Source organism: Monodelphis domestica, chromosome 7 (assembly GCF_027887165.1).
Source record: "Monodelphis domestica isolate mMonDom1 chromosome 7, mMonDom1.pri, whole genome shotgun sequence".
Taxonomy (NCBI): domain Eukaryota; kingdom Metazoa; phylum Chordata; class Mammalia; order Didelphimorphia; family Didelphidae; genus Monodelphis; species Monodelphis domestica.
In genome coordinates, this window is record NC_077233.1 from 247405663 (window position 1) to 247418516 (window position 12854).

The window sequence follows — 12854 nt, forward strand, 5'->3', positions numbered from 1 at the left end:
TTAGAATTAAAGGTTGGAGCAAAACCTATTGGGCCTAAACTGAGAGAAAGAAGGCAGGAGTTGCAATCACGATATCTGACAAAGCCAAAGTAAAAATAGATCTGATTAAAAGGGATAGAGAAGGTAACTACATCCTGATAAAAGGCAGTATAGACAATAAGGAAATATCAGTAATCAACATGTATGCACCAAATGGTATAGCATCCAAATTTCTAAAGGAGAAACTAGTGGAGTTGAAGGAGGAAATAGATAGTAAAACTGTACTAGGGGCAGTCCTGAACCTACCACTATCAAATTTAGATAAATCAAAGAAAAAAAATAAATAAGAAACAGGTACAAGATGTGAATGAAATCTTGGAAAAATCAGGGTTAATAGATATATGGAGAAAAATGAATAGGGACAAAAAAGAATACACCTCCCTTTCAGCAGCACATGGTACATTCACAAAGATTGACCATGTCCTAGTTTATAAAAACATGGCAAACATGCAGAAAAGCAGAAATAATAAATGCAACCTTTTGATATCATAAGGCAATAAAAATAATGATCAGTAAGGGTAAATGGAGAGCCAAATCAAAAATTAATTGGAAATTAAATGATATGATTCTCCAAAATCAATTAGAGAACAAATCATAGAAACAATAATTTCATTGAAGAAAATGACAATAATGAGACATCTTTTCAAAATCTATGGGATACAGCCAAAGCAGTACTCAGGGGGAAATTAATATCTTTGAGTTCATATATTAATAAATTAGGGAGGGCAGAGGTCAATGAATTGGACATGCAAATCAAAAAACTAGCAAACAAACAAATCAAAAATCCCCACATGAAAACTAAATTAGAGATCCTAAAAATTAAGGGAGAAATTAATCAAAAGTGAAAGAACTATTGAACTAATAAATAAGACTAGAAGCTGGTATTTTGGGAAAAAAAAAACAAACAAAATAGACAAAATACTGGTCAATCTAATAAAAAAGGAAAGAAAACCAAATTAACAGTATCACAGATGAAAAGGGAGACCTCACCTCCAATGAAGAGGAAATTAAGGCAATCATTAAAAACTATTTTGCCCAATTATATGGCAACAAATATAGCAATCTAGGTGATATGGATGAATATTTACAAAAATATAAATTGCCTAGACTAACAGAAGAAGAAATAGAATTCTTAATCCCATATCAGAAAAAGAAATTGCACAAGCCATCAAAGAACTCCCTAAGAAAAAATCACTAGGGCCTGATGGATTCACAAGTGAATTCTATCAAACATTCAAAGAAAAACTAACCCCAATATTATATGAAAATTTTGACATAATAAGCAAAGAGGAAGTTCTACCAAATTCCTTTTATGACACAAATATGGTACTGATTCCAAAGCCAGGCAAGTCAAACACAGAGAAAGAAAACTACAGACCAGTCTCCTAAATGAACATAGATGCAAAAATCTTAAATAGAATACTAGCAAAAAGACTCCAGCAAGTTATCACGAGGGTTATTCATTAGGATCAGGTGGGATTTATACCAAGAATGCAAGGATGGTTCGATTATTCAATTCAATATTAGGAAAACCATCCACATAATTGACCATAGCAACAAGCAAATCAACAAAAATCACATGATTATCTCAATAGATGCAGAAAAAGCCTTTGTCAAAATAAAACACATATTCCTATTGAAAATACTATAAAGTATAGAAATAGAAGGTCCTTTCCTAAAAATAATAAACAGTATTTATCTAAAACCATCAGCAAACATCATCTGCAATGGGGATAAACTAGAAGCCTTCCCAATAAGGACTCAAAAAAAGGATGCCCATTATCACCTCTATTATTTAACATTGTACTAGAAACACTAGCAGTAGTAATTAGGGAAGAAAAAGAAATTGAATGTATAAAAATGGGCAATGAGTAGACCAAGCTATCACTCTTTGCAGATGATATGATGGTCTACTTGAGGAATCCTAGAGAATCAACTAAAAAGCTAGTTGAAATAATCAACAACTTTAGCAAAGTTGCAGGATACAAAATAAACCCACATAAGTCATCAGCATTTCTATACATCTCCAACATAGTTCAGCAACAAGAATTAGAAAGAGAAATTCCATTTAAAATCACCCGAGACAATATAAAATACTTGGGAATCTATCTGCTGAGACAAACACAGGAACTATATGAACATAACTACAAACCACTTTCCACACAATTAAAACTAGATCTAAACAATTGGAAAAATATTAACTGCTCATGGGTAGGATGAGATAATATAATAAAAATGACCATCCTACCCAAACTTATTTACTTATTTAGTGCCATATCCATCGAACTACCAAAAAACTTTTTTTTTACTGAAGTAGAAAAAAAACATAACAAAGTTCACTTGGAAGAACAAAAGATCAAGGATATCCAGGGAAATAATGAAAAAAGAATGTGAAGGAAGGTGGCCTAGCAGTACCAGATCTTAAACTATACTATAAAGCAGTGGTCATCAAAACAATATGGTACTGGCTAAGAGACAGAAAGGAGGATCAGTGGAATAGACTTGGGGTAAGTGACCTCAGCAAGACAGTCTATGATAAGCCCAAAGATTTCAGCTTTGGGGACCAAAATCCACTATTTGATAAAAACTGCTGGGAAAACTGGAAGATAGTATGGGAGAGATTAGGTTTGGATCAACATCTCACACCGTACACCAAGATAAACTCAGAATGGGTGAATATCTTGAACATAAAGAAGGAAACTAAATAAATTAGGTGAACACAGAATAGTATACATGTCAAATCTTTGGGAAAGGAAAGACTTTAAGACCAAGAAAGAGCTAGAAAAAAATCACAAAATGTAAAATAAATAATTTTTATTGCATAAAATAAAAAAGGTTTTGTACAAATAAAACTAATGCAACCAAAATTAGAAGGGAAGCAACATATTGGGAAACAATCTTCATTACAAAAACCTCTGAAAAAGGTCCAATTACTAAAATTTATAAAGAGCTTAATCAATTGTACAAAAAATCAAGCCATTCTCCAATTGATAAATGGGTAAGGTACCTGAATAGGCAATTTTGAGTCAAAGAAATCAAAACTATTAATAAGCACATGAAAAAGTGTTCTACATCTCTTATAATCAGACAGATGCAAATCAAAACAACTCTGAGGTTCTACCTCACACCTAGCAGATCGGTTAACATGACAGCAATGGAAAGTAATGAACGCTGGACAGGATGTGGCAAAGTGGGGACATTAATGCATTGCTGGTGGAGTTGTGAATTTATCCAACCATTTTGGAGGGAAATTTGGAGGGAAATAGTGCCCAAAGGGCACTAAAAGACTGTCTGCCCTTTGACCCAGCCATAGCACTGCTGGGTTTGTACCCCAAAGAGATAATAAGGAAAAATGCATGTACAAGAATATTCATAGTCTTGCTCTCTGTGGTGGCAAAAAATTGGAAAATGAGGGGATGCCCTTCAATTAGGGAAGGGCTGAACAAATTCTGGTATCTGTTGGTGATGGAATACTGTTGTACTCAAAGGAATATACAAAGTGGAGGAATTCCAGGTGAACTGCAATGACCTCCAGGAATTGATGCAGAGTGAGAGGAGCAGAATAAGGCAAACGTTGTACACAGAGACTGATACACTGTGGCACAATCGGATGTAATGGACTTCTCTACTAGCAGCAATGTAATGATCCAAGACATTTCTGATGGACTTATGAGAAGGGATACTATTTACATTCAGAGGAAGAACTGTGGGAGTAGAAACACTGAAGAAAAACAACTGCTTGATTTCATGAGTCAAGGGGGATATGATTGGGGATGTAGACTCTAAATTAACATCCTAGTGCAAACATCAACAACATGGAAATAGGTTCTGATCAAGGACACATGTAATTCCCTGTGGAATTGCACGTGGGCTACAGGAAGGGTAGGGGTAGAGGGGAAGGAGGGAAAGAATATGATTCTTGTAACCAAAGAATAATGTTCTAAATTGACTAAATTAAAAAAAAAAACATTAAAAAATAAAAATAAAGTGTGGCTTGCGTGACCAGTTCTGGCCAAGTTCTCACAACGCATCAGAATAGAGCCAATATTTTTGTCCATTCTTAGAGTAGTAGGACTGGCCTTTTGCCCATAGCTGACAAAATCCCTGGCCATGAATGTTATTAAATTTAGACAGAACTCATTGTTATCACAGCTCACTCTAAAATAATCAGGAAAACTGTCAGTATAGCACCATGTCTTGTAGTTTACCACTTAGCCAGACCCCAAATGTCTGAGAACAAATACTTTATCCTAATACAGACAAAGGAACCAATTCTGCCCTATTTATTAGTGACTGTTTGGAAACTTTACTGCAGTTGATTTACTCCATCAAACAAATGGGCGCAGACCGGGGAGATGAAAGAAAGCTTCTGGATTTGTGACACTTTGTTTTCACCCAACCACAACAATGGGCAGTTTTATAAGAGGAATATATTGGATAAAGGGCTACAAAAGGACAGAATCTTATTGTTGGATGGGACCTCAGAGGGCATCAGGTTCAACCTTTATCAGAAATAGAATCCCTTTTGCAACATATATGACAAGTAGTTATACAACCATTGATGAGCTCCAGTCATAAGCAGGGCAGAAGGGAGTATAGGTACTATCTCCTGAGAAACCCCATTATATATTTGAAACAACAAGGTGGCCCTGCAGATAGAACACCCATCTTGAAGTCAGGAAAACCTGAGTTCAAATCCAGCCTCAGATACTATCTAGCTGTGTGACCTTGGGCAAGTCACTTAACCGCTGCCTCAGTTTCCTCATCTGTAGAATGAGAATAGTAATAATGCCTACCTCCCAGGGTTGCAGTAAGGATCAAATGAATTAATTGTTGTAAAGTGCTTCATACTCAAGTCCCCTGACTCTAAATCTTCGACTTTAAATGTTTTGTTCTGATCTCTTTCCTGAGATCCATACCCATGTCCATAGTCATCTATAGGATGTTTCCACCTAAGATATCCATAGCATTCTAAATTCAACATGTCCAAAAGCAACCTTACAATATCTTTCCCTTAAGTCTTCTTTTATTTCTTGCTTAACAATTTCTGTGGAGGTGCTGTCTTCCTTGTCTCCTCTATTTGTAGCCTTTAAGTTTGCTTTGACTCTTCTCTCTCAGTAACTTCCTGAGGAAGCCCATTATGCTTTTGAATATCTTATATCCACTTAGCTATCGGGTCCTATTGAGTCCACTCCTCAAACAGATCTTATATCTATTTCCTCCTCTTTTTCCCACTACCACTATCCTACTACCTCAGGTCTCCAGATTACCCTCGCAGACCATAACAATAGCTTCCTCACAGGTCTCCAAGTTTCCTTCTCTGAGCCTCCAAGGTATCCTTCATATCACTGTCAGACTTCTTGAATAAATCTGACTATGTCACTCCCAAATTCAAAGTCTGTTAATGGCTCCCTAGTGCTTACTAAGTAACGTTCACATTCTTTTGCCAGGAATGTGAACCCCTCTATCCTCTGTAGTTCTCCTCAGCCAGCTTCATCTTATACTATGCCTCTACATCGCTTTTATGTTCTAATCACTCTGGACTACTCTCTCTCTCTCTCATATGTCCTCCATATTTTCTTCTCTGCTTCTTCTCACAGTTCCCTATATCTTGAATATCTTTTTCCTCTCCACTATCCTTTAGATCCTAATCCCCATTCATCCTTCTCTGGGAAGTCTTTACTCTCTCCCACCCCCCAATAGATAGCACTCTTTTATGTGCCAGGCACTGTGCTAAGTGATTTGAAATATTTCATTTGTTTTTCACAACAACCCTCCAAAATAGATATTATTATTATCATCCCCATTTTGCAGTTGAGGAAACAAGTGAAAAGGGATCACATGACTTGCATAGGGTCCCACAACTAGTAAGTGACTGAAGTTAGATATGAACTCAGGACTTCCTGATCTTGGGTCCAACACTCTATCCACTGTGTCACCTAGCTACTTCAAAGTATTTTATTTCTACAGTTATATACTTAACATATATTATTTTATACTAAAGTTATGTGTGCCCCAGCCATGTTATTTATCTTTTCTTACCCTCAGTCCACTCATCTATAAAATGGGAATAATAACGGTACCTACCTCACAGGAATTTTCTAAACTTCAAATGAAATATTTGCAAAAATTATAAAGTGCTATATAAATGTCAGCTATTATTTTTATTTGTCACAGCCTCCATATTAGATTATGAGATCCATGATGAAGTTATTATTCCTTATCTATACATTGTATCCCAACCCCACCTAGCACAGTTGTACTCTACATGGTAGCAGTTATTAAATACATGTTTTGTATTGTTCAATTGATATAAAGCTGAAGTTAAAGTTCTGCTTTTTTACTTATTCCTCTATTACCTATCAACCTGACCCAAATTACAGTCTTCACTTGTGATAGTGGGACTGTTGGGATTAAGATTTTTAAAAAAATATACATTTTGAAATTTTTTTGTTAACTATTTCCCAATTACATGTAAATTTTTTAACATTAATTTGGAGTTCCAAGTTCTCTGCTTTCCTTCCCTCTCCCACCTCATGAGAAGGCAAGATTATATATGTGAAGCCAATAAAAATGTATTTCCATATTAATCATGTTACAAAAGAAAACACAGGCATGTACATCTCAAGAAAATTATCATTTAAAAGGTATGCTTCAATATGCACTCAGAATTCATTGAGTCTGTCTTTGGAGATGGATAGCATTTTTTATCATTGGTCCTTTGGAATTGTCTTGGATCATAGTCTTGATTAGAGTAGCTAAATCTTTCATAGTTAATCATCATTACAATATTGTCATTACTATGTATAATGTTCTTTTGGTGATATCAAATCATACGTCATTTGGGGGGCTAATCTAATAGTGAAGGACTGTTAGGGTGGCATCATAGGGAAAAGGGAGAGAATGATTACAGAACACTGGATAAACTGGTGATAAGTAGCCATTTTTTCTCCCCCAGCCAAGTAGGAATTATATCTCTCCCAATCATATTAAAACCCTTTTGATTTTTATATTTTAAGAAACCATATGTTCACATAGTAGAGTGTAAAGTCAAGCTATTCTCATGGATTGTAAAGATACACATTTCAGAATCAGAGGAATTACCAGTGGAATAGTAGATATGTTGGAGGCAAGTACATGGACTTCTAAGCTTAGCTTCATTGTTTAGAAGGCACTGATGGAGGAGAGAAAGTTATACTTTCTCACATAGTGTCATATTGAGTACATCTGTTATTTGTGAAGCAACTTTAGGATAAAACTGGTACAATGCAGATAGGAACTGGACCCATTATTTCACCAATATAGGGAATCCTGACATAAGAGAACTCCCTTTCCTAATGCATAATGCAGCGCCCTTGACCAGATCCCCCAAAACCACTCCATTGAACAACTTGACGTCCCTCCTTCAATAGAGGAAGTCCAAAAAGCCATTAAACAAATGAGTGCAGGCAAGGCACCCGGTAAAGACAGGATCCCAACCGAGGTGTACAAGGCCTTAAATGGAAAGGTGCTCCAGGCATTCCACATAGTGCTGACCAGCATATGGGAAGAGGAAGACATGCCCCCAGAACTCAGAGATGCCTCCACCGTAGCCCTATACAAGAACAAAGGCACGAGCAGCCTGTGACAACTACAGAGGCATCTCACTACTCTCCACTGCTGGAAAGATCCTGGCCCGTGTTATACTCAACAGACTCCTGTCATCTGTTTCACAGCAGAACCTGCCTGAATCACAATGTGGCTTCCGACCAGATCGCAGCACCATCGACCTGGTCTTCACGGTGAGGCAAATGCAGGAAAAATGCCTTGAGTAGAACCTGAGTCTCTACATTGTCTTCATAGACCTGATATAATGCAGGTCATCATCTTCTTGGTCATTTGTCAAAGGCATAAAGAGGTTAAGTTACTTGTCCAGCATCACAATCCAGTATACATTAGAGATAGGACTGGAAGCCAAGTCTCCCTGGTTAGCTTTAGCTTTATGTTCCTAATTATATATATAAACATATCTGTGATACTCATTACTCATTTTTATTTCATGGCATCAGGAACAAAAAGGGGTTTCATTGATTCTAATGTTTATTTTCTTTATGATCAAAAGTCACAATTTAGGAAGGAGAAAATTTGATTAATTTGAGGAGCTTTATGACATCAATGTACTATGTTTAATTAGATGTTAGACATAGTCAGAAAAACAACTGCTGACCCTCATCTTGGATCCACATTGCCAAAAACTATATAAGTCATTTGCCAATTAGAAACTTACTTCGAACTATCAAACGGGTGAAGGCTGAGGTGAAGAGATTTCCTCCTATGTACCTGGCTGAGTAGACACCAGCATCCTGAGGCTGAGTATTCATCACGTTGACTTCTAGCATATCAGGGACTTCATGCTTAGGTACTGAGTGAATGAAAGACCCTGGGGAAAAAGTTCCACAGAACAATTTGACTAGGCAATAACACCATTTCAAGGCTCTAAAATGGTCTGCTCTTTAAAAAATGTCATATATCCATTAATGAAAAGATATGGCATCATGCTGTAGATATGGGAAAGAATGAGAATATTGAGTTTATTCTTCTATCTACAGTAGAAAAATGGTCCCTGCAATCCATTTATTTTTTTCATTCTGATCTTAATAACAACAAATAAGATGAGCATTTTCATATACAAAGGAGAGCTGAAATAGGGGGTGGTACATTTAATTTACATTGGGTTCTATCTATCCTTATTGTCTTCACCTACTGTCATTCAAACTCCTAACTAACTCAATGATTTTGGTACAATTCTGTTCATTTTTTCTCCTAAATTCATTTTCATAGTCTACACCAGTGATGCTGAACCTTCTAGAGACTGAGTGCCCAAACTACATCCTCATACAGCATATACGCCCCAGACAGGGAAGGGAGGAAGCCTTCCTGTCGATCTGCTGGGAAGAGGTGGAGGTGAAGTGAAAAATGTCCTCACGCATAGTGTAGAGGAAGAGGGAAGTAGCCTCCTCTGGCATATGTGCCATAGCTTTACCAACATGGCTCTACACCATTCACTTCAACAATGCTTTTAAGCAACCTGACTACATTTAATTCTTCAACCCATCCCACTCTAGTTATCTCCTCTTCCATTTCACCTCAGACACAAAACAACACATCATACCCTGGTCTTTCCCATTTCTAAGATCTTAAATTTTGAAATTCCACTTTCCAAAAACAACTTTTACTTCTTTTACTCACACTAAACCTAACTTTCTCCTTAATGTATGCTCTGGTCCATTGACATATCCATCTTCCCTCCTTTAGCTTTACTTCCTTCAATATCCAAACCTTGGCCATATAATCTATACTAATGTTTCACTATACTAATGTTTTATATTGCCCCCTAAACTGCCACCATTCGTGACCTGAAAATCTTCACTATACCTCTGTTTTTAAGGACTTTTCCTTATGAACATTACATATCATTTTGTTTTCAAATTTAATATGTGTATGGTATGACTACCTGTTTCAGTGACTTATGTCTCTATTAGACTATAAATTCCATGAGGGCAGATGTCCATGGGAATATCCAAGCATGATTTTCTGAAAAGAGACTATCTCATATGTAAACCTTGTACTTACTCCAGGACAGTGTTCTGCATTTTATAGGTGCTGAGTAGATAAATGCTTTATGAGTGAGCAAACCATTTAATGAATTTTTAATATTTTAGTCAATTTAATTTAGTCAATTTAATATTTTTATTCAGTCTCTTCTTGCCTATCTGCTCTATCACAAGGGAATATAGAGGGATGATAATTCTAAATAAATATTATTTCAAAACTAAAGCATTGTTTTTGTCATACATCAAGAGACTTATACAAACACTTTAGACACTCTGTTTCTTATAATGTCTCTCCTTCCCTATAATCTCAGAGGATGAGTCAATTTTCTTCATTACTAATACTAAGCCTCTACTAGTACCCTTAATCCTATTTCTCTAAAACATTGCTTTGTTAATTATCTCCTTTTCCCCTTTCTCTTCTACCTTACTTCATCTTCATCTTCATTTTCCCTTTTCTTTTTCTATATTGTCTTTATTGATAGAATGGAAGCACCTTGAAGGAAAGTACTGTCCCATGTTTATCTTTGTATCCCCAGTTCCTAGTATAGTGTCTGACATGTAACAGGAACCCAATATTTACTGATTGGTTCATCTTCAATCTCTCCCTCTCTATTATTCCCTTCCCCTTTGCAGATGAACATGTTTATGAATTCCCATTCTTTAAAACAAATCTAACAAACAAATGGGATCTTTTCTATAACTTCTATGTCCTTGAGTTACCATTCTATCTCTATATTCTTGACTGCCAAATGTCTAGACAGACTAGTTAATGCTCTTCATTATTCTCTTCATCTTTACCTTCCATCTTTAATCTGACCATCCATCTTCACCATTCAATAAATACCTCTTTAAAGTCACTAGTGATCTTTTTGCAGACAAATCCAATAGATCCCATTTAAGCCTTATTATAATAATTGAAATTATTGACCACTTTCCACTTTATATTCTTGTCCTTTTCTTTCAACAAATTATTCATAGAGAGTCTAACTATAGTACTAGAGTCCTTTCTCTGCTTTTTTTAATCAGTCAGAGATGTGTGTCACACTGGAACTGGCCATCTTGTTGTCTCACATTTTTAATGCATATCTGGCCCAATTTCTTTTCAAGTCACATTTCCCTTTGATGAAATTTCTTATAGCTCTCCATTTTTGTACACCCTCCTTGGTAATATATTGGAACCTACTTATACCCACCATGCATCTTTCCACCATATTTTGGGTCACTAGTGTCTTGATTCATTTTAGATTGCATTTTAGATGCTCCAAATAGCATGACCCAACCAATGTTAGTGTTAAAAAAAGATGGACTTTTGAAGCAGAAAGAAATAGTATTTGGTATCACTTAAAGACTGCAATTCTACTCTGACAAGAAGGCAATCTCTCAGTATACCAGTGGAGCACAAACTCTGACTAGACTTTCTTACCAAACTAGAAAAAAATGTCATATATGAAACAGATGAAATTAATTGTGTCTGCCATTGAATATCCAATCTGGCTAAGTAAAGAGAAATTCATCATCAGAATGTTGGTCATGGTGATATTTTTGCTTTTTGTTTTGTTTTTCTTGTTTTTATTTTGCCCGAAGTAATCCATAAAATAGATTTGAACGCCCTACTTACCATTTTTATAAATTACTGCATCTTCTTCCTTTATTAATACCTTTTTGAAAGAAATATTCACATAGTCTCCCTTGTTCACAGTCATAGTTAAGGTGTCCGGAAGGAAGGAAGCTTCAACAACAACAAAAAAAGGTATCAACATTAATTCCATGTTCATTCCAGATTATCTGAATTTTTCAATCTCAGCTATATTATGTGATTAATCAAGATTTCAATTGTTGGACTCATTTGTATAAAGTGAAGCATCTCTCAGTTCAATTTGTGCAGAACAGGGTATTAAAAGTGCTTAAAAACAAAAACAAGTCAAATCTGGCCTCAGCCACTTCCTAGCTGTGTGACCCTGGGCAAGTCACTTGACCCCCATTGCCTAGCCCTTACCACTCTTCTGCCTTGGAGCCAATACACAGTATTGACTCCAAGATGGAAGGTAAGGGTTTAAAAAAAAAAAACTTTGAACACCCACTTATGTGGCCATATAAGTAAGGTGCTTAGCCCCCTTTACCCCACAGAGAAATGTTTTATTCTTAGCACTTTCCTGCCTCTCACACTTCTGAAAACAGACTAAGAAAACAATTGACATTTACTTAATATGTTGCCCTTTGTAAATCTAAGAGATGCTTTGAGTTGCTTTTTTATATACCGTGATCCAGTAACACTAATTTGTATCACTTTACTTGTGACCACAGGGCAGTGGCTAGGGTAGAGGTAAAGACTGTGACCATATAACAGGGCAAAATTCAATAGATATCATCACTTTGAGCACATGGGTTACTAGTAGTTATGGGAATTAGCCAATCTAAATACTGTTCTAGAGATGGTTAAAAGAGTTGAAAACCATCCGGATTATATTCCTTCACCAGTGTTGATGAAGGAACTTCATTTCGCCAGCCATATCAGTTTCTCTTTGCTAATTTATGACCCAGGTCTGGTTCCATGAGAAACCTGCCTTGGATATTTAATTTTCATTGGTACTTTCTATGTGCTTTGTTTAAATTATCTGCTCTTTTGTAAGAACGTTGTTTAGTTTACTGTGGGACTTTTTCCTTTCCACATTGTGTTTTAGAAAAGAACCTGGATTCCCCAATGGGCTTGGTTCCAATGTATTTTTAACTTGGTAACTTTTAAAAAATAATATTTTACTTTCCCCCAATTACATGTAAAAACAATTTTAACATTCTTTTTAAAAACTTTCAAATTCATTCCTCCTTCCTCCCTTAACTCCCTTTCCCTATCTCTGAGGCAGTAAGCAATCCAAAATAAATTTCATATGTGAAATTTAAAAAAACAATCTGTATTAGTCATTTTGTGGAAGAGATCTTGAACCAAAAAAAAATGAAGAAAGAAAGTAAAATATTGTATTTAGATTATTAGTTCTTTCTCTGGAGACTGATGATATTTTTTATTATGAGTCTTTGGGATTGCCTTAGATCACTGTGACTAGCTAGGTCATTCACAGTTGTTCATCATGCAGTATTGCTGTTACTGTGTATGATGTTTTCTGAATCTGCTAACTTGGAATCTTTTAAGTATCGATAACTTTGTGTTATGTGAGACCTATGTTCACAGGCAGACGGGTTCGATTAAATCAAGGCATTAGTCAAATC

At 35.9% G+C, this 12854-nt stretch overlaps 1 protein-coding gene across 1 annotated transcript in view; it reads right to left on the bottom strand.

Annotated features, from left to right (window-relative positions):
• The window catches only part of TEK (TEK receptor tyrosine kinase), a 141809-nt gene that overhangs the window by 87233 nt on the left and 41722 nt on the right, over positions 1-12854 (bottom strand). Inside the window, exons 3-4 of the mRNA XM_001374814.5 lie at positions 11251-11361; positions 8306-8458 (exon numbers count right to left, since the gene is read on the bottom strand). Coding sequence (XP_001374851.2) covers positions 8306-8458; positions 11251-11361 — 264 coding nt within the window. The remainder of the gene's footprint in view (positions 1-8305; positions 8459-11250; positions 11362-12854) is intronic.